We start from the raw sequence: 20,462 nt of genomic DNA on the forward strand, positions 1-20,462 counted from the left end.
ATCACGAACCAAAATTATGCCATTAGCAGCTACGAATTGGGTCATCAGGCAGCTAATTGTTTTTGTTATATTTGTTTCTAAACGTTGTCTCTTTGCACGCAACTGAAAAATAGGAAGTCGCATTTTGATTATGACCACTATTAATCAATGTTATTTGCTGGCTTTCTGTTTTCCATTCGTTATTTTGTAACATTTAAATATGTAAATACTGAAAAGTAAACTCCACTTTATATTTTTTTCCTCCATGAGTCAGCAACATTTTAATGACCAGTCCCGCTGGACGCTCAGTCAAGGAAATTAAAACAATAAAAAAACAAATTGGGGCATTGATTTTTTAGAGGTCGAAAAGAAATTGTTTCATAAAAAAACACTATTTATAAAGGATCTGCGGGGAAAAGGAACAGGTCATTAAGTAGAGCTGTGCAAACAGAATTTAAATAGGAACAATAAATACTATCCTATTATTATATTAATACCAACTCGTAGTCATTTAAAATGTAAGACTTAAGTTCGTTTTGGTGATATTGTTTTATTTTTCATTTTAATAAAAGTACACTTACCTGCCCTTCAGTCTATCTAATGATAAGCAAATATTTATAGAGTTACATAAAGTCATATTTTATTCCAATCATAGGTATAATAATTTATCGTAATACAAAAGACAGCATACGATGCTTACTTATAGCCAAGAATGATGACCAATATTCAAAAGGCATTTGGAAGGGCTTAAATCCTGAACTATTCTTAAATTATGGTATTACATACGCATTTGCACTTAGTCACTAATAAACTATGTCAAGTATCACTTGGAGAAACTTATGCACCACCCAAAATAAATGTTCAAAGACACCACACCACCACAAACTTTGGCGGAGCGATGCACGCGCGGAGGGGCTCGTTCCGTGCATGCAGCGCTGGCCAAAATGGGTGCGAGAGAGTATTAAACGATTTGTTATTTGGTATTATACTAAGCTACATAATTATAAAAATAAGCAAATATCAAATAAATGAAGAATCAAATTAATAATCCAAAATACATATATAAAGACAGAGAATTATAGTATTTACTTAATTTATAGCCACAGGGCATCGATGGCATCTTCCATTTCTTCCGTTGCGGTGCGCTTGAGTCGCTGTGGTTGTGGCGTTGTCAAAATGGACTGCTGCTCGTTGACAACAACCGCCTTGGCCTCCATCTCACTGCCGCTGAGCAGCACCATCAGCAGCACGCTGCTGCGTCGAGTACGTGAATGTTCCATTTCACATTCCCGTTCCCGTTCCGGATGCTCCTGATGCTCTTGTAGCTCAGGATGTTTGTGTCGCATTCTGCGCAGCCAATCACTTGTAGGCCAAATGCACTTGCCACCCACACTGCAACGCCGTCGATTGGCATCTCTTGCTGTGCGTTCCGCTCTTCTTGTTCTGCTGCTGTTGCCGGCAGTGTCTTTTGGCTGCAGCATTTCAACAACGCAGATGTCGTTAGTGCTGTCCATTTCCAGTGCTGCACATTCATCAACATCAGTCGCTGTTTCAGTCATTGCCGCCGGCGCAGCAGCTGCTGTTGTTGTCGTTGTTGTCGCTGCTGTTGACACCGTCCGGCTACACTCCTGCTACACATTCGTCACTTGTGTAGTCGCACCCAAGTCAATGGCCATGCTCTTGCTAACAGCATCGGTATGCAGCAGTCGCTCCCGGCCATAGTCATCCAATCCTCCGCCGGCGCCATCTCTCGCATTGCCATCGTGTTGAGACAGTGGCAGCCATTTGTCGAACCAGCGCGGTCGAAAGAGCAGCGTAAACGTGCTGCGAAACTGTCGACTCATCGAGCAGTAGAGTATAAAATTGATGCTCGAATTAATGAGTGCCAAGATATCCATTAAGTCACCTGTAAACAGACAATCAGAATTAAAAAGCGATGAGTGCCAGTGCACATTCAAAATGAGTTTAGACTCTGACAACTGAACATGTCTGTTGCTGTTTGGGTTAAGAAAACTAAATACAAAATAATTGGAGCTATTTGGCTGGTAAACAAGTAAATGTCTGGTTTATGTGAAGTTTAATGACAGTTGTGGCTTAGCAGTGCGTATGATTAATGTCCAATTTATGTTATGTTGAGCCCGTGAGTGACTTCAATCGTGATTCGATTTGGCGAGACTTAAAACACAATACAACACAATAGGTACTGGTCAAATTTTCCACTACCATAACTTTGTCAAAAGCTATTCGTTTTTAATATAAGAATTGAGCGACTTTTAATCATGGTTTGAACTCTAGGTTCATATTTGCTTTAACGATAGAAATGCTATTTGCCGTCATCATTGTGGCCTCAAAAAGTGCCAACAGAAACTGGTCAAACTTTTCTAGAATCTGTTCATATTGGAAAGTAAGTTTCAGCTTAAATTTGAAAAGTGTTTCAATGGTAATAGTTTGTTCATTTGGTCTTATTCATGGACTGTTGAAAATTCCATCCAGCGCCTAGGTCTTTTCGTTAAATACAATTCAAAGAAATATAATGAAAGTTTCCTCTATACTTACTTAGCTTGAGGTAACACTGCATAAGAAATGCGTCACCGAGCAGCGCATTTAGCAGTCCCATAATACCCTGTGGAAATTCTGTGATGAGAAAGAGCAGCAGCACCGCCAGCAACATGCGTGTGGTGCGATCCGTTTGTTTCTCCTTCTCCAGGAGCTTGCAACTCTTGGGATGCGTGGGTATTACCACTTTACCATTGACTATGGGCTGCATATCATTTGCCGCATTGCAGGCGAGTATTTTGCGTCGCTTTTTCGCTTCCAGCAGAGCGCCAATCAAGCGTACCGACAGCACAGTCAATGCAAAACAGGGTATTAACTTAATCAGCACACTGTAGATGAGGAATGTGGCATTGCGCAGTGGACGATCATTAAGGGCCAGTTCACTGTGATATAATTTGTAAACAGTTACGTTGCGCTCTCCACTCTCGAACAGAGCTGTTGTTGTTGCTTTTGTGATCAGTGGCACCACTGTGGAATAGCTAAGCATACTGATTGCTGTGGTATTAGTGCCACTTGTGACTATCGGCCAGGCCATGTCAGGTGTGGTGCTGGACATAACTTGTAGCGTCACTTTCTCCTCGTTGTTGTAATCGATAATATATTGACTCAGAGGCATCGAGTTGATGGTCTTACCATTGGCGTCCAGTGTCTCCAAAAACTTGGCTATTGCGCTGACCAGATAAAGCCACGGCGACACCACCAACACACAAACCACATAGGCTGTCGCTATTGTTATCGTTGTGGTGCGCATGCCACACCAGATCCGATTACGCTGCGGATAACTGACGGCAATATAACGCCACACAGCCAGCGTAACTGTCAGCCAAATTGAAATGGTGTGCAGCACCTGGGCAAATATCGAATGGAACTTGATGAAGCACGCCCAACTGTAGCTCAGTTGCTCTTCCCGCGGCAAACGAGCGCTGAGTATATAATCGTGCACCGTATATGGTATATACTCCAACATCACGGCCAGATCGGCAACAGCCAGACCAGTGAGTATCGCATTCGTCGGCGAACGCATCTCCCGACGAGTCAGCACAATTATGTTCAGTGTATTGGCAAGTGTGCCCAAAATGCAAACGATGAGCGAGAAATATCCATGAAAATATTTGTAGCTGTGGAGAAAGTGTACAAATTATTAATAACAGTGCAATTTAATAAACACAGATTATTAATATGTTAGTGCAATTGAATAATAACTAAGAATACACACGTTTCAACAGTTCATTAGGTTAGATAATTAGTTTTTGTTACCGTACGTCTATGCCCCATAGTATGATTTATGATTATCAAATAAAAAGTAAGCACACACAACGTATTATCAGCCGCCCAAAATATTTCATGGTAATTATACAGCTGATCTCATTATATACACATCAATTATCACGTAAGCAAGCAAATAATAATGTAAATTACATAAAAAAAAGTAATTAATTTACTGAAACTGCACACCCACCAGGAGGCAATGAGTCCACAATCGCTGACCACTTCGGCCTGCCATACCATCATTAAACTTACTTTGTGTGAAAATCATCGATGCTGGAGCCACAATAATGCGGCTGCGACATGTTCGTGACCATGTTGTTAATATTGTTCGGCTAGTTGCTTGAATGATGGCGATTCGCCTGATTGCGTCCGTGGTCTGGCTGCTGTTTTTCCTTCGCTCCTCCAACTTCCCACACCGGATGCACTCCTCCTCTGTACACTTTAAGCTGTGTGGTGTTCGTGGCACTCGTGGTTCAGCAGTACGCTGTCAGCATGCCGCAACGAGCCAACTCTGCCTCTTCATTAAAATTCCTTTGGGGTTTTTTATTTGGTCACTTGCGAGTTTCCAATATTTAAATTGTTTGGCTTGTCCTGTTGCTGAAATAGCTGAAATAAAATGAACAAAATATTTGTTTAACAATCGTGCATTGCGTTTGGCAATTTTTTTGGGGTTTGGGCTAGCATGTTAAAGGCAAGCGAACCTTTCGTGTGAAAAGGCCAAGTTATTACGTGTTGCCATTAATTTTGTTTTCATTGCTCACCATTTAAGCACAATTTTTCATGTTACATGCTAATGAAAAGTGAAATATGACGTGTTTTTATCTAAAATTCAAGTTCAGGGCTATAAATTTAGTAGTTGTAATGGCGGATCAGCAAGGCAAGTGCAAAGTGAGGCAAAAAAAAACAGAAAAACAAAATTGTGAATTGAAACTCCTAACTACAGTTGGTACTACTAAGTACCTAGTATTTTATGAGACATTATTCATCAAGGTTCCCCCTTTAAATCATGCTTTAATCAAAGCAGACTTTTAGTTGCAGAAATTTATTAAAAGCTCTTTATTATCAAACTCTTTGAAAGTTCAGTTTTGAAGCAAAAAAAGAGCTTAAAAGTTTGCTTAACAAAGCATACATTTCAGGTCCAAAACAGTTTAGGTTAAGTAATTGACAGAAACAGAACAGTTACCAAGCAATGACGTGAGACGAACAAAAACGATTCCCAAGAAGCAATCATTGCTATACATACGCCCCCAGTGCAAAAACAGAGGTGATTCGGTTAAAAAGTAAAAATAAAGAAATGGGACAGTAACATGTCAATTTTCTTCACACAAAGGCAAGTCAACTCATGCAGTTGGCTTCGACCAACGAAGGCAATGATTTTGTCATCAATTGTCCACCAGCAGTGCTGGTTTGCTGCAGCTTAAGATGGGACACATGCTGCGTATACGCAATGTAAATTTAGCCTACAACGCAAACAGACAATGTCAAACTGTAAAAGTAACATTTGACAGTCAGTTACATGGTCCACTTGACTTGTGCACTTTGTCGACCACATTTGGGCTTTAACAGAACTTTACACACTGCAGCTGTATTTGTAGCTCTGTAACCATCTGCATCCCATGTGACCGCAGTCACTTCCAACATTTAATTAAAACTTTTTGTTTATCACATTTCTCCCAAAATTTCTCTCAGGCCACAATTTGTACACATGCTTTCTTTATTTAAGAGCTGAAAACTGACAAAGCCAGTTTTATATCTATATCTCCGTTGAGTTTGCTGGCATTTTGGTTTGGTACACAATCCCTCATGCTAAATCTGACCTAGTTGAGCCCAAAACTGACACTCAAATAGACACATAATCCACTATCTGCCGTTGGCACATCTGCAAGTAATGGGCAGCCTGCAAAGCCTTGCGTATTTGCCACAGTTTGGAATATTATTAAATAATAGGAAACATCGAGCGCAAATGCAACTTAAACCAATTAGAACCAGCTGGCAACGAACAATGTATATCGTAATTAAAATAGGCCAGAACTCTGGCTCAAGGCTGACTATGTGAGCACATTATTGAGGACCTCATTAATAATGTTAGACCATGGTAATGGTCACAACGGCTTCATTAGATGATTTAAATGGCACGTTGGTAACACATTAAATGCCAAGTGTTTATGCCATATAGTCTGCTGTTGTCGGCATCAACAAGTTGCCAATGCGGGGGCTGATGGGCATTACGTGACTTGCCTCAATTTCAACGGTTTCCGGTCTTCGTAGAAAGAGAACCGGACTCTAGAAAGAAATGCTAATGTACGCAGCTGCTGAACAGCAAACGCTCCAGTCTCAGACGTTAATGTGCGGCATACGCTACATATATACATATAATTATATATTTCCATCAGTAGACCGAGTCCTGCTACACCCCCTGTTTCTGCTACTGACTGCCTGAATGATTGACTGAATGACTGGTGTGTGGTTGGGCACTACATTTTGTCTTGGCGTGGTTTCCAAGAAATTTAAGCTATTTGTTTATTAGTGTTTCACGCAGTTTCAAGAAGATCTGCACAGAATTCGATTAAGTGTAGCTAAGCCACATGCTGTGCTTTAAATTTGTTGTATATATTGGAAGCTTGCTTTTCTCCCTCTCGTTTTTATTAAAGCTCTTCATTCAACTGGGAAAGACACTCTCTGCATTTAGATTAACCATTTTTCGCACCAAGGGCATAGGTTTTAATAATAATTATAATTCAACCACTGTTTGGTTGTGAGACTGATAAGCACGTTTTACTTACTTGTATTGTTCTAATTGGCAGCTCTTCTACCCAATTGAAAATACTTTAAAATCCAGTTAACTTCTGCACCAGCAAGTTAATTGAAATCCATCTAAAACTCTACCCGAGTTCCATTTGTCTTTACATCAAAAGGTTCAGGTCATTGAATGCAATCTTAAAGTATTAACAGTGCTTGACTTTTAATTCTAACACACACAATAAAGTAGTTGAAAAGTGAATTTCGAGAAATGGCAATCAAAATGATTGTGAATTGAAGCCAAAGAAACTTGGGATGAAAACTGTGAGTTGGCCAGCAAGTAAATAGTTGCAGAGTTTCGATTAAGAGATACTCTGTAGGACGGCCTAAGCCAAAATAGGGAGAGAAAAAGTTTTAAAGTAAACTTCAAAAACAACAGTTGCAAATATAATAGCAAATGCCAAAACAAACCTTAACTGAATTTGTAGCTGAATATGGGTAAAATAAGCAAAAAGGTAGTAAATTGGGAACAGATCAAAAACCAAATGCTTCACAAGGCAATTCACTTAAGCAATGTGCCAATAGACTGATAAAATATACGTGTTTGGCAAATAAAAATAACTTTCCACAGAAAATGAATAAATGACAATAAAGAAATGCTAACGAAAAAAAAATTACTGCAGTTGACGTAACAAACGACCTAAACAACATATTGATAAAACATGTTAGGAATAGTAAGCGGCCAAAAGTGAATTATGACAATCTGGACCAACCGCAATGCCACATTTGAATATTATGGCCTGCACTTGACAGCAGACCGACCATTTCCGTTCACATTTAGATTTCCATTTGTAATCTAATGAATTTAATTGAATATTACGCATACCTGTTCAATTATTTACGCTGATTTAGTTGCTTGCTGTTGGCACATTTACTTCCGCCTATTGCTTTGATGATTTCGAGAGGCGAATGCTTGGATGAATACAGACCCAAGTTGGTACCCGAATGTGTATTTCTTTTTATACTTGAGTATTGTGTGTGTGTGGAAACCTAGTGGCAGTCAGTCGCACACGTGTGCGTTTCGAACTGTAAAACCGGATTTCTTTCAATATGGACAAACACACACATACAACACCCACATCGGCATGTTTACTCATAAACCATTAAGGTCAACCTGTACACGTGGCATTTGTTACGCTATATGCCTGAGAATACTCGACGAACAACTTATGCTAGAGCGGGCACTACTTACTGAGCAATGTTTCCACCTAATGCCTGAAGGGTTTCACTTTCGACCTGTTTTCCTTGAAAAAAGCGTTTTTTTTTTGCGTTGGTCAACTGCTCGTTAGACACACTTCAGCAGATTCTCGAAATATATCTTGAAGAAACAAAGTTGGCTCAACTTTGTCTGCGCTTGAAAAAAATCACAGTCAAGGCCATTGATGAAAATATGTATACAAAATCGTATTATGGCAATGTTCTTGCCCTTTTCCACATTGATGAGAGATCATAAATTACTGTGCTTTAAGTCAGCGCAAATTGTGAGAGCTATAAATGCATGGCCCACTCAATACTACTTAATGACTGTATTTTAATTTAAGTTCTTAACGTTAATCTACCACAGGCATGTTAATTCACATAAACGGATTTAAAGCTTTTGTTGGAATATGGCTTGACAAGCAATGTTGTCAGCCAAATATTTACTGAGGTGAAGTGGCGCGAATGCACACAAACACACATATATCCACTTATGTACATATATACTCACATGCAGAGGCACACATTCGTGACAGCATTTCATAATTAAGCATTCAGAAAAGCAGCGTCAACACAAGCACATCACCAACAAATGTGGGGTAAGTGGAAAGGGTCGTTAGCAAAGAGAGATAACAGTTGGCCGCTATTTAGGCATAAAGCAACCGCAGCTACAAGGAACAAAAACAACTGCACATTTCATTGCCAAAAAAGAAGACAATGAAAACCAACACATTCCACATGACACAGAGTGGTAGCTATGTTCTTTGTTGTTTTTCCATTACTAGGGTCAAGGTAATAACACTCGAGTTGCATTTCATGTAAAAAGGCTGAAAATATGAAAGACCCAACTTCGAAAGCCTTTTTTTGTAAGATCTTGTTGAAACTATGGTACATCGAGCTTAATTAAAAATGCAAATGCTGGAGATATAGTTGTGTTTGAAATTTTTTTGCGAGCTTTGAATATAGTTTCATTTATAAATGTGAAACTCATTTTAAGCATAATCCAAGCATTGTTCAACTGTAATATAAATTAAAGTGCGGCAGCAAGTGGCGCCACTTGCCATGCTTCGAAGTTAAATTCAATTAAGCCTCACAAAATATATGCGCCAATGGCAGTTATTTTTTTAATTTGCGTTCCCTGTGGCTATAATAACAAGTTGTATCTTATCTATGTCAGCTTATTGTCTAGATTGACTGCTGGTTATATTGTTTATGAGCTCGTTTATTAGATGTTCTAATATTTACTTATTTTGTTGATCATTTGGACAATTGAAAGTTTATTAACGGCTTTCACTCTCACTCTCCATCTCTATAAAATATCAATAAATTATTGACTGGCAGCTGAACGTCATAAAAAATATAATCTTTCGCACCTTGTTATGATGGGCTCAACAAATATGAGCCGAGTTCCCGAATTACATTAATTTATGACAGCTTTATCAACCATTTTTGCAACGCATATTTAATCAAGCTCTTTATTAAAAACAACATTTTCGGTTTGACTGAAGTAGATGTAAAATTTATCAAGCCATCAAGTTTAATTAAAATTGCTATGAGCTTCTACCACAACAATTTATGTAACAATAATAGCTAATGAGACTAATTGTGCTCGTTCATTAAATTGGCTATTATTTTGTATGCACTTATTAAGTATGTAAATAAATGCACATGTTTATTGACTAATTAAAAAAGCACGCAACAAAATAATTAACTCTTAATTTCACTTTTCAATAAATCTGATAATCAAATTTGGAATGGCATGCAATTTCTGATGGAATTTCTTGGACAGTCACGCAACCCATGCTGCTACTAAATAATATATCAGCTACCCGACCATATCTACCGAGATACCACAATAAATAAAAATAATATCCACAGCAAGGAAAAAATATTTGTTGTGAGCATTAAATAACAAATATTAACAAGTAAGATATTTGTAGATGGCAGACCAACCACGTAATAATCTAATCCAAATATTTTGACATTATGTGTTACGGAGAAGGAAACTTATCAATAATCTAACTTGAAAATTGTATAATCTAGCTTTAAAACTGACAAAAATGCTGCAAGACTTTATTGAAAGTAAATATTTTAAATTCCCATAGGGACCAAAGTATACAAAAATGAAACAATAAATAAAAGGAAAATGCTGTCAGAAGCACACGTGCGCTCACACGCAACTGCTTTAACTTAGCCCAAAGTCTACTCTAATGTAATTATTTTTGAGTTTGTCATCAGTACCTGTTGGCAGTTCCTTTAACTGCCTTTTTGTATTTTCTATACGAGAGTTTTTCATTCAGCTTTTCATACGGCGATTTTTCATTCATGTTGATATTATTCTTTTAAAACGGCATCAATTTTGCAAACCAATCGTCAGATAAAGCCCGGGCCACAACGTGACCAACAACATCAAGTTGTGGCCAAAAGTGTGGCCTTAACAAAATTTTCCAGACAGCATTCAAAAAAAAATATATACTATAAATTGTGTAAAAGACTCAGTCAAGTAAATGCCATCAATTTTTCATAGTCAAACAAATTTTTTACTGCAGTGTCATAATCAAATTAATGAGTTTGCCAAATAGAAAGTCCGAGCAGATGCGCACTACTTGTTCAAACTCCGTAAAGGGAAAGCCTAATATATGTATATCCTGTCGCATTATGAAATTAAAATAGCCAAAATGATTGATTGATACACCAACACATCGTTTTATTTTGGTATCTTGTTAAACTGTCCGAAAAAAGCGTTTTAAATTTGATAACATTCCTTTACTGGCGTCGAATCTCCTAAAATAATCGAAATAAACACAATTTTTCTTACCCAAAACTTTGTACATTATACATAATTTCCTTAATATTCAACAAACAACGAAAATGGCGGAAAATCATGATTCACATTGTTTAACCAAGAGCATTAAGTTAGCCTCTTATTATTTATTTCTTGTACGCACACATAATTCTTGATTCCTTTTCATAAAATTCTGTTCACAAACTTTTTCCTAACAAATTTCAAACAAACTTACAACAATTTCCTGGCAAAAAATGTTCATTATTAAAGTACGAACTCTACCAGTTTCAAATATTTTAAATTCATATGTGCGAAAAGTATTCTCGAAAAGTTTCGATAAGCTGCAAGCACGCCACTTCCCAGTGGTATCGGAATGGACTTTCCTTCCCAAAGCGTTAACTTTCCATTTGGGAAATACCCATTGCGTCGCAACTTATCGATTCACTACCTATGCACCTCCAACCCACAATATTTTCGGTAATAGCACGCCCAATTAAATTTGAGCCGCTGGCGTGGTGTAAATACTAATATATATTATACATGCTAATTTACGTGTGCGAGGTTTTGTGGACGTGAGTGTTTATGATAATGGTAATTTTATGCTGCCTACTTCAAGGCTGCTCCCAGGGCGCATTTGCAGCTAACCACATGTGTGTTATTTGTGCGTTCGTATATTACATATTATAAAATTACAACAATTTTCGTAACACCATTTGAGGCTTACGATTCTTGCTACCAACACGACCTTGCTCCTTGCTGCTTTCTTTTGATTTTTTATTTTTCCCAGTCACTTTAAAAATGATTTTAAATATTCATATTTTGCACAGCGTCGTTGCCTCTGCCATATACAAGTATAAAATATTTGATAAGCTTTATGTGATGCAAGGAGATACCGCATGGGACCACAAATAAATTTCATTTCGTTAGTTTCACTTCACTCAAATTTCGTTTTGTTTATTATGCCGCAACGCATAAAATAAGTGCGTAAGCAACTCTTGTCTGTATAGTTATAGCCCCAAAGGCAAAACAGGCTCTTCATTTTGTGCACTACTTGCCAAAGTTATATTAAGCTTAAGCAACGTTATGCATACATAAGGTTTAGCAATTAAGCTAAGTGTCATAAAACCGGCTTTCGTCTAACTTTCTTATGGCCTTAAGTATGTTATGACCTTAAATTTGACTTTCTTAAATAGGTAAGTCGGTAGCAAATGCTACAGCTACTACTGTATATTGGTTACAGGCTCTAAAGTCACCACACCTGATTGATTCAGTTATGGGCAACAGCTTTGATGTATTCACATATTTTTTCTGGCGCTGGCAACCTTTTAAGACTGTGCCCTTTGCACACTATGCAAATGTGAAGCAGTTGCTCAACATCGAACATCAGAACAAAGCCAAATTGCATATTCATACGGCACTTGACTGCAAAAGCGATCCATGAAATTTCTGCTGAGCACTTGACTCGCATTCGCACTTTTCGGTGGGCTAAAGGCTTTCAAATAACAATGGCAGTGGCAAGTACAATGAGTTCTTGTGGCAGCATCGTTTACCTTGAGCGTGGAGAAAAGCTGGAAAAACACAAGTGGCTTACTGAATGAGCGACTTATCCAGCTAAGAAAAATAAATAATAAAATCGCTGTTTCCATGAATTTACTAACTTGACCAGCGTTTGCTACCAACCTTTTTCTTTGTCGTACCATATAAAATTACAAGAGCCCAGTAAAATTACACAGCGCTTTACTTCCAGGCATTCTTTTTTATACTACAAGAAGACTTTAAGCAGAAGGGTTGTCGTTTTAATTAAATTAAAATAGAAGACGTGTTGGAGTCGTTGATCAAAGGGATGCGGAAACTGCGGAATCAGGTCAACAAGCTGGCAGAGAAACTTGAGAAAATTGCAAAACTAAGCAGGTAAGTTAAATAAATAGTGTAAGAGGCTGAAAAGTAGGGCAGATATGTAAAACAGAGCGCAAAAATAGCGTCGAGAATACTAAAAAAATGAACTAAGCAGCAGCAAATTTGTTTTTTTATAGCAGGTGTGACTTGTGTGAGTGTGTGGATGCCCTTCAGTATTAGGCAGATTTACAAGTAGCCAGAGGCACTTGAGTACACTCGAGACATGAATAGAGAGTACAGCAACGGAAGGAATTTGAAACTAAAACGTAGACGGCCAAGGTAAGAGGACTTGGACGGACACAAAAGTGTTTTTAGACACTTGCCCCTAGCATTCTTTCAGAAAGCAGTCGTTGTCGCCTTTTATGACACGAACAATATTCATCTTAAGCTACAAAGCTATTTTTCGTAAGCTGATACTTAAATTATCCCAATTCTTCAAACTTAAGTTTGTTAAGACTTAAAACGAAAGTTCGCTCGAACAGATTAATGTCCCGCAGACAAATTGGATAAGCAAAAGCGCGTAAGATTTCAATTTGGAAACTTGGGTAAGTCTTTGGAGGAATGTCTATTTGATATACCCAAAATTAATCGTGTGAAAAGAGTAGAATCTTTTTTCTCTTTGTTAGTACAAAATCTATCATGAAATATTAATAATAACAACAAAATCATTATTTCAAATTTAATCCATAGCATTTTCACCGGTACCTAAAGTAATAAAATAGTTTATAGCTCAAAGCCAAATACTGAGTATCACTATTGACTGCGCTGCCCCTGCGCTGCTGCCCCATGTGCCACATAAACTATTTCATCATTGACATATGGCTCGGGGTGCATGCAACCATGTAGCTCAATGGAGTTGCTCATATATCCTCCAGGCGACCCACAAAACACGCTAGCGCGTTTTTCACGTCGACAGTTCGACTTTGTCAGTTGTTTAGCAGCGGGTGGCATATTTGGAAATCTAATAAATTGTCGACAGACGGGCAGCTGTGTCTCGATGAGGCAGCAGTGCAATCAGCGAATGTGATAGAGATTTTCCAACCACTTTGCCATAGCATGTGCATGTGTCATTGAAATATTGGCAATTGGGGCTCCTTTTTTATGGAATTTAAACACCTTAACAGTTGCGGGCGTGTGCAGAATAGTTGAGTGATGATGATGTACATGATATGCGGGCATCGCCCCGCAAATCGAACTCAACACAACTTACACTAAAAGTAACTAATACAAACAAAAAGTGCGAATAAAGCAAACTGTCTGTATCTGAAAAGCAAGTAAATTTCAATTTTCAGTCGATTTGGTGGCTTCAATCACTCGTTTGGCACATTTTCTGTCTCTCTCTTTCTCTCTCTCTCTCTCTCACTGCTATTTTTTTGATTAAATTTAAATATTTAAAGTGCGCTGCTAAATATTTCAATAAATGTCTGCGAATGAGCTGTTGGGAATCCTTCCAATGATAATATACAAGCTGAAGACATGACACTTTCCGGTTCCTGACAGCACTCTGTTGAGAAACGTCAACATCAGGTAATAAGCATGCCCTTACCGCTTCCTGTTTATACCACAATATTCCCAAGACTGGCATTTCAGCAAGTCAAAAAGTGGATTTCTAGCCAGCAATAGACAACAGCCACTGTTGGCAGTCAGCCAAGCAGCAACAACTTCTTCTTTGCCTCTTTACTTCCATGTGTTGCGTTGCAATGTGCACGTTGCAAGTGTTGCTTGTATAGAGTATGTAGTTTTCGGTTCTTTTTTGGTTGCAAGACAAATGACGTTGCAAAGTGAAAAATGTCTGGGATGTGAAATTTTTTGGTAATACTGCTGATAAGCAGCTGTATGCAAATCAACCAAGTGTCTTAGTGCAATAACACGTTTACTAGTGCTAAGCATTAAGCACGTGGCTGCTGCTGCTAAGCCAAAAACCTCATAACCCAATAATTCGCCAAGTGTCAATAGACGACAAATAGATTTTCTCTTTCTTCTTTTTTTGTGAGGCGTTGTTTATGTTTCTGACAAAATAAAAATTAAGCTGAATACACAAAAATCTGGGAACATAAAAAGAAAGTAATACTTAAGTGAAATATGCCATCAGAACGCAGTGTTCAAGAAACAAAAAAAACAAATCTCGCATGTGGACAATGGATCCCCTTTTGATCAGCCCAGTCAGCACTCAACACTTTATTCTTTATAATCTCTTAAGGGCCGTCTGCCGCATCTTTTGTCGATTGTTGATATTGCCATTCTCGTCATTGTTGCCATGCGGGGCAATGTCTCTTGTTTCTGTCTGGAAAAGTGTTCATCTTTACTTCTTTGCGCTACTGTTTAATGCTGGTCAAGTAAACAAAGCGCTTGAGCTTAAAGGCCCACGTACGCCCCCTTTTCCTATGCAATGGTTTATTGCACTTTGTTTAATGTTCTGCTCCTAAAGTGTGCGGGTGGGTCGCCAAGTGAATGGACTGGATAACAAGGGTTCGCAGCTACTTTTGCTACTGTATTATTTTTATATTTATTATGATTAGGTCAAATGTTTTGCACCCGGAAAAGTGGTGAAAGTTTAGCCGAGAAGGAGCACAGTTTAATAATCATCAGTACCTTTTTATATAAATACCTCAACTATTCTGACCAGCTTAAACAGTCGCTATATTTATTAAATTTAGTGCACTTAATCACATTCAACTAACGTCACCTCAACTAATGGCCATAATTGCATCTGTGTATAAACAGTTATATAATTATATATTTCTTCAGAGCGCATCATGTATAATTGCATACTCGAGGAGATACTACAATTATCTTTGCCCGGCATCACGCATGCAATTTAATTTAATACCAACGTATAAAGCATTTGCAAACTTGCAAACCGTTCAACTATTTCAATTAAATGCTGCATAGATATCAAATTTGTATGTATATCAAGTCGCAATCAACATAAATGCATTTTTGCTGTACTCTCAGATTGTTTGCTCAATATTCGCTGTCGTCACATTGCGTATGCGTAATATTCACCAGGATTAATGCAATATTAACGATGCTTCTAAGTGAAAATTTAAAGAGGGTGGCAAAACATGAATACTGATCAAATCTGCACTGTATATATCTATCTTCGCCCATGCATATGCTTTTGGAATGATGCTGGCAGCAAGCCGCTGTTGATGATGGGATGTGATGAGCAAAAATCTTAACGCTGGCTGGTTTTGACCTTGCAGTTGGCATTGCACAGAATAAAATGCATACGTAATTTGCATATTGTTTTCGCTGCAGCTTTGACTGGGTTTGTTGTTTTTGCTTTTATTGCGCACACATATGTTGCTAAGTTCCTCTGCCAATGTAGAGGAGTAACTGATTTATTTCAAGTATTTTGCCCCAACGGAGTCTGGGTGGACGCACATGACATGGCGAAATGAAATATTGATCCATTTAACGGTTCTAGCCGGGTAAGCAAAAACTTTTTATGTCACATAAACTTTTTACCAGGCGACGATTCAGGCACAACTTTGTCAACCCATATAAATCCTCAGGTCACAGCATACATGTATTGAAATTTTTTGGCTATGCTCATTGATATATTGTAGGTAATTTCAAGGCAGGCTAGACGCACACATTACGTGTCTCATTTGATAGTGAAAAAGGTCTTAATGTGGGCTAAGCGCATAGTCATTTATTTTGTGCATCACCCGTTTGGATTATCACATTCTGAGCACACATGCCAAGCCTCGTCATCGACTTCGTAATCGTCTTTTATAGAATCTTTTAGGTAAACGCAAACTTATTCGAATGTTTGTTAAAAGCTGTAAATTGTTACACTTCCCGTAGTAAAAATTGATTAATTTATGATTTATATACTCAAACCCACAACAAAAATGCAGCACATGTGGCTTATGTGTTACATTTTATTCTCCCGAAGAAAGCATTAGGAAGAACAAGAGTAATTTATGCAAAGCTCACTTTAAGCATCCACTTGGCCTGTTAAGTGTGTTCAGCTGTTAAACTCCTCGAGCAATTTATTTAAATGGTACAAAGAAAAAGTGAAAGCGACGCCATTCACAAGAGTTTCTGTTCTTAACCAAAGAAGCCACAGACAGTCTCAGACTGGCAACAGACATAGCAGAGCTCAAGCAGCCAGCCAAATTGCGGTTACACTGGGACAAAGACTGTTATCATTTTCTTTGCTGAGCTGTTGGGATCAAGCCACAGTAGACAATTACCGTCTCACGGACAGTTGAACAAAAACTAACTAGCTCAACTGAAGCGATAATTCTTATGAACTTGACCACGGTAAAAAGTTTGTTGTTGTTTGATGCGCCTCATTGAAATCATTGCAGAAGAGAGAAAAGGAGGGAGTCAAAGCCAAAGTCACGACTCTACAATTACATAGGCTATTGACATTTGACATGCGGGCTGTGACTGTGATGAATACGTCAGACAACTCTGCGAACATTAGAGAGCCGAATTTATGGCCACATTCATTCATTGCCGGCTGAAAGGTACCCCGTAATTACAAGCATTTCGAAAAAGGGTATCTCAATGCTGTGGAAATATATGTCAGATAGCAATAACCATGTAGGTTATTTCAAATTATTCTATAAATCTCTGATACTTTAATATCAGCTAAAGTCTTTATATTCATATATTTTAAATTGTTAACTAACACATATCGAAAATCTTACTAGAAATAATTTACTGCTAGTTAAACCCTTGTAAGTAGAGTAACACCAGTCTGCTTATTTTTTTTGTAAATAAATTTATGTTTGAAAAACTTGGTATCCTCCAGTCGATCACACTCGTCTGGGACATTGGTAACGGCTGCACTAATTTATGGTCTTGCTTTGTCGCCAGAAAAATTGTGTTGAAATAAATGTGTCAGCAGTGAAAAAGTCAATTAAAACTAACGACCATCTTCTCATTAATGTCTTACGTCTTTGATCATTTTATGCATATAGAAATAATATACGAAAAACACATATTGTGGCTCTTATTGACAGAAATTCGGAATGTTTGCATAAATAAGGAGCGGCATGTGCTGTGAAAAAGAAAGGCTTGCATTAAGTTAAGTCAACTTGCGAACGGCAATTTCCTTTTGGGAAATTAGAAAACTTTTCGCTATCTCCGTGCTAACTGGCCAAGTATTTCGGCAAACAAACAAACCTTTCATGCATTGTAAATTGTGTTAGGTCACCCATTTCATTTGTTGTGCTTTGGTTATTTTCTGGCCTTTGTTATACAAATTTCTCGACTCACTCTCGACTTTTATTGTGCGGCCATAAAAAAAGAAACAACACACAGAAGCAAGGAGATAGAATCTAACAGAAGTATAAAAATGTCAGGTTTATATGTTTCAAGTCGGCGTTGGTTGGTTTCTACTTTATGTAGTGTTGTCCTATAGCTTTTACAGTCGCTAGTTTTCCATTTTTTCAGTTAAATCTTGACTCCTTCATTTTTTTAGATACGTACAAAATGAAAATGATTTTTATGACTTTCAAGAAAGTTGTACAAATGATGTGAGTCACTTTTATTGTGGATTTGTTGCGCAGCGACTATAGACTATAAAAAAGTATATTTTATGAATTCGCATAAATTTTATTTACACTTTCCGCAGAAAACTATACCCCAGTTGCTAGTTGTGCGCGTTGGGTCGTTTAGGGTACTTCGATTGCACATTTGTGGCCACATCGATCATAAAGAATAACCAAGAATATACTTATGTGGCTGTCGATACTAAAATGGCCATGAGTGTAGCATGCGGCTGGCTGATAAGAATGGATAAATGATAAACTTTTGTCTTACGTAAGGGCAATGCAATGAACGACTTATAAAGTATTAAAGCAATCAACTACTATTCAGTTAAAGCTTATTATCTAAACTCTTCCATTTTGGAATAACAGCAACAAAACAGTAAGGCATAATTCATTGCATAAATATGAATATAAATAAATATTCAAAATTCAATGTCGTCCACAAATTTCAATTTAAAACTAGATAGTTTTATAAGCACTTTGGGCCAATGGCCATGAGTAGAGCGCTGTTAAATGGATTTTAGAAGCCCTCAATCCCTTGTAAGACAACTTTGTGAACTTTTCAAAAAGTTTTAAGCTCGTGCTTAAACCAAGACTCACCTCACCGGCACACACAAAAACTGAAGAATAGAGTTTCACTTACAGCCGCGTGAAATGGTGTTTACCCGATTTCAACTGAAGTCAACAAACGAACCATCACTTATCATCTTTGTTTTGTTAAAAAATCACTTAAATTTTATATCAGTAGCAGCCATAATTTTGCCCAGATGTTGTAATGTGATAAATTTTAGTTGATTGCTTCTTTTTTTCTTAAGTTTTGTGTCACGCACAAATGGCGCATCGCATCGCAAGACGTGAACAGAAATAACGATGAAGAAATATAAACTGAGCTACTAATATCCAGATGCAGACCCGTGGCGTTGCCGAGACACGTGCGTGCGGCGCCGCAATGAAGAACCAACTGAATAAGCTGGAATATCTGTGACCAGCTGTTGGACGCACTGAAGGCAATTTCCTGTGCGCCTGTCGAAAGTGTTGCCAGTACGATGGCATTGGCAGCGGCGGCGTCGGTGGCAGCGCAAAACAGCTGTTCTTGCGTTCCACAAGGCGCAACTGGTGTGCCAGTTGGGGTCCACAGCTACAGCTGACAGACTTGTTGACGCTGCAAAGCGCTCTCTCACATCCAGTCTCTCTCTCGCTCTCAGTGATTTGCAGCCATTTTGTTTTTGCGTGCGTTTGCAATGTGGATTGCATTTGTACATTGTTTTCATGAATGGAAACCTCACACTTCAGTTGTAACTTCCCACTCTCATTTTTTGCTGTGATTCTGCCTTATTTATTTCTAGCAAACTTCATGCTACACTCTATTTATGAGAATAACAGGAATTTTAACAAACTGACAAACATGCCTAGTTGACTGGCTACTTTCGTTCCACAAACAAGATTCGCAAGGAGTAATAAATCATCAAATGGAATGATTTAGTGCATACCATTTTTACCAACAAAATAAGAACAACAAGAAAAGGAACCGGTGAAAATAATACAATTTTTATGCTCTTGAAAAGACAGTGTGAAAAAATGTTTAAATCCTTTTTTGAGTGGTCATAAACCGTTTTTATATTTTATATGCTTGTTGTTCTGTCTGCTCGCTTTCTTTTATTATTTATTTATATATTTTTTTTACACACTTTTCTAACCGTTTCACTGTTAGATTAGTGTTGATATAGTCAGACACACACACACACACACATACAGATACATATACACAAATGTATGCACGTTTTGGATTATATTATTTGTCATTTAGGTATACATGCATGTGTCTGTGTGTGTGTGCCTGTGATTCAATTTGCATTTGGTTTGGTTATTTTTCTTGCGCTTCGAGCTCAGATTTTCCGCTGTTATTTTTTGCATTCCCATTTCTACATTCTGATAAGCTTAAGTGCTTGACAATGCTGTTCTCAAAATGGTTTATATTAATGGAAATATATATTTTTAGTTTATTAAAGTGTCAAACTATAAAGACTTAGTTTTACGAATTATATATAAGACTTTAAAATACGTTTCGAATTACGTATGCAATAAAGAAGACTAAGCAGCGTTAGATGTGCACAAATGTACAATATCAAATTTCATCTATTAAATATCATAGCAACGTTGTAGTACCCCTTTTTTTGAGGGCGTGGTGTGTGGATAGAAGGAATGTAAATTACACAAAAAATGTCCATGTGAATTGAAAGGATTATCAAGGAGCGGTTGGCAGCCCAAAATGGTTTTTGGTTTTTGCGGTTAAGCGAACAGTTGCCGTGGCAGCTGCTGTTCTCTGATTTTGGTAAGCTGGTAATGGGAATGAGTGTGCGTAACCATGGGAATATGGCGCCGTCAACTCAGCATTTCCGGGCACTTTGACTGTCACACGCACACACAAAACACACAGGGGATATATATTGGAGTGCTTCAGTTAAGGA

At 37.9% G+C, this 20,462-nt stretch overlaps 1 protein-coding gene across 1 annotated transcript; it reads right to left on the reverse strand.

Moving 5' to 3' along the window:
- Nucleotides 1-1,027: 1,027 nt before the first annotated feature.
- LOC6556439 (G-protein coupled receptor dmsr-1) lies at nt 1,028-19,327 on the reverse strand. The gene is given in 4 exon segments (XM_043215558.1): nt 1,028-1,885; nt 2,536-3,653; nt 4,057-4,410; nt 18,638-19,327. Coding segments are annotated over 3 exon segments (1,992 nt in total). The 5' UTR covers nt 4,119-4,410; nt 18,638-19,327; the 3' UTR covers nt 1,028-1,073.
- Between the last annotated feature and the right edge of the window lie 1,135 nt (nt 19,328-20,462).

The sequence above is a fragment of the Drosophila grimshawi genome, unplaced genomic scaffold (assembly GCF_018153295.1).
Source record: "Drosophila grimshawi isolate 15287-2541.00 unplaced genomic scaffold, ASM1815329v1 contig_44, whole genome shotgun sequence".
NCBI lineage: Eukaryota > Metazoa > Arthropoda > Insecta > Diptera > Drosophilidae > Drosophila > Drosophila grimshawi.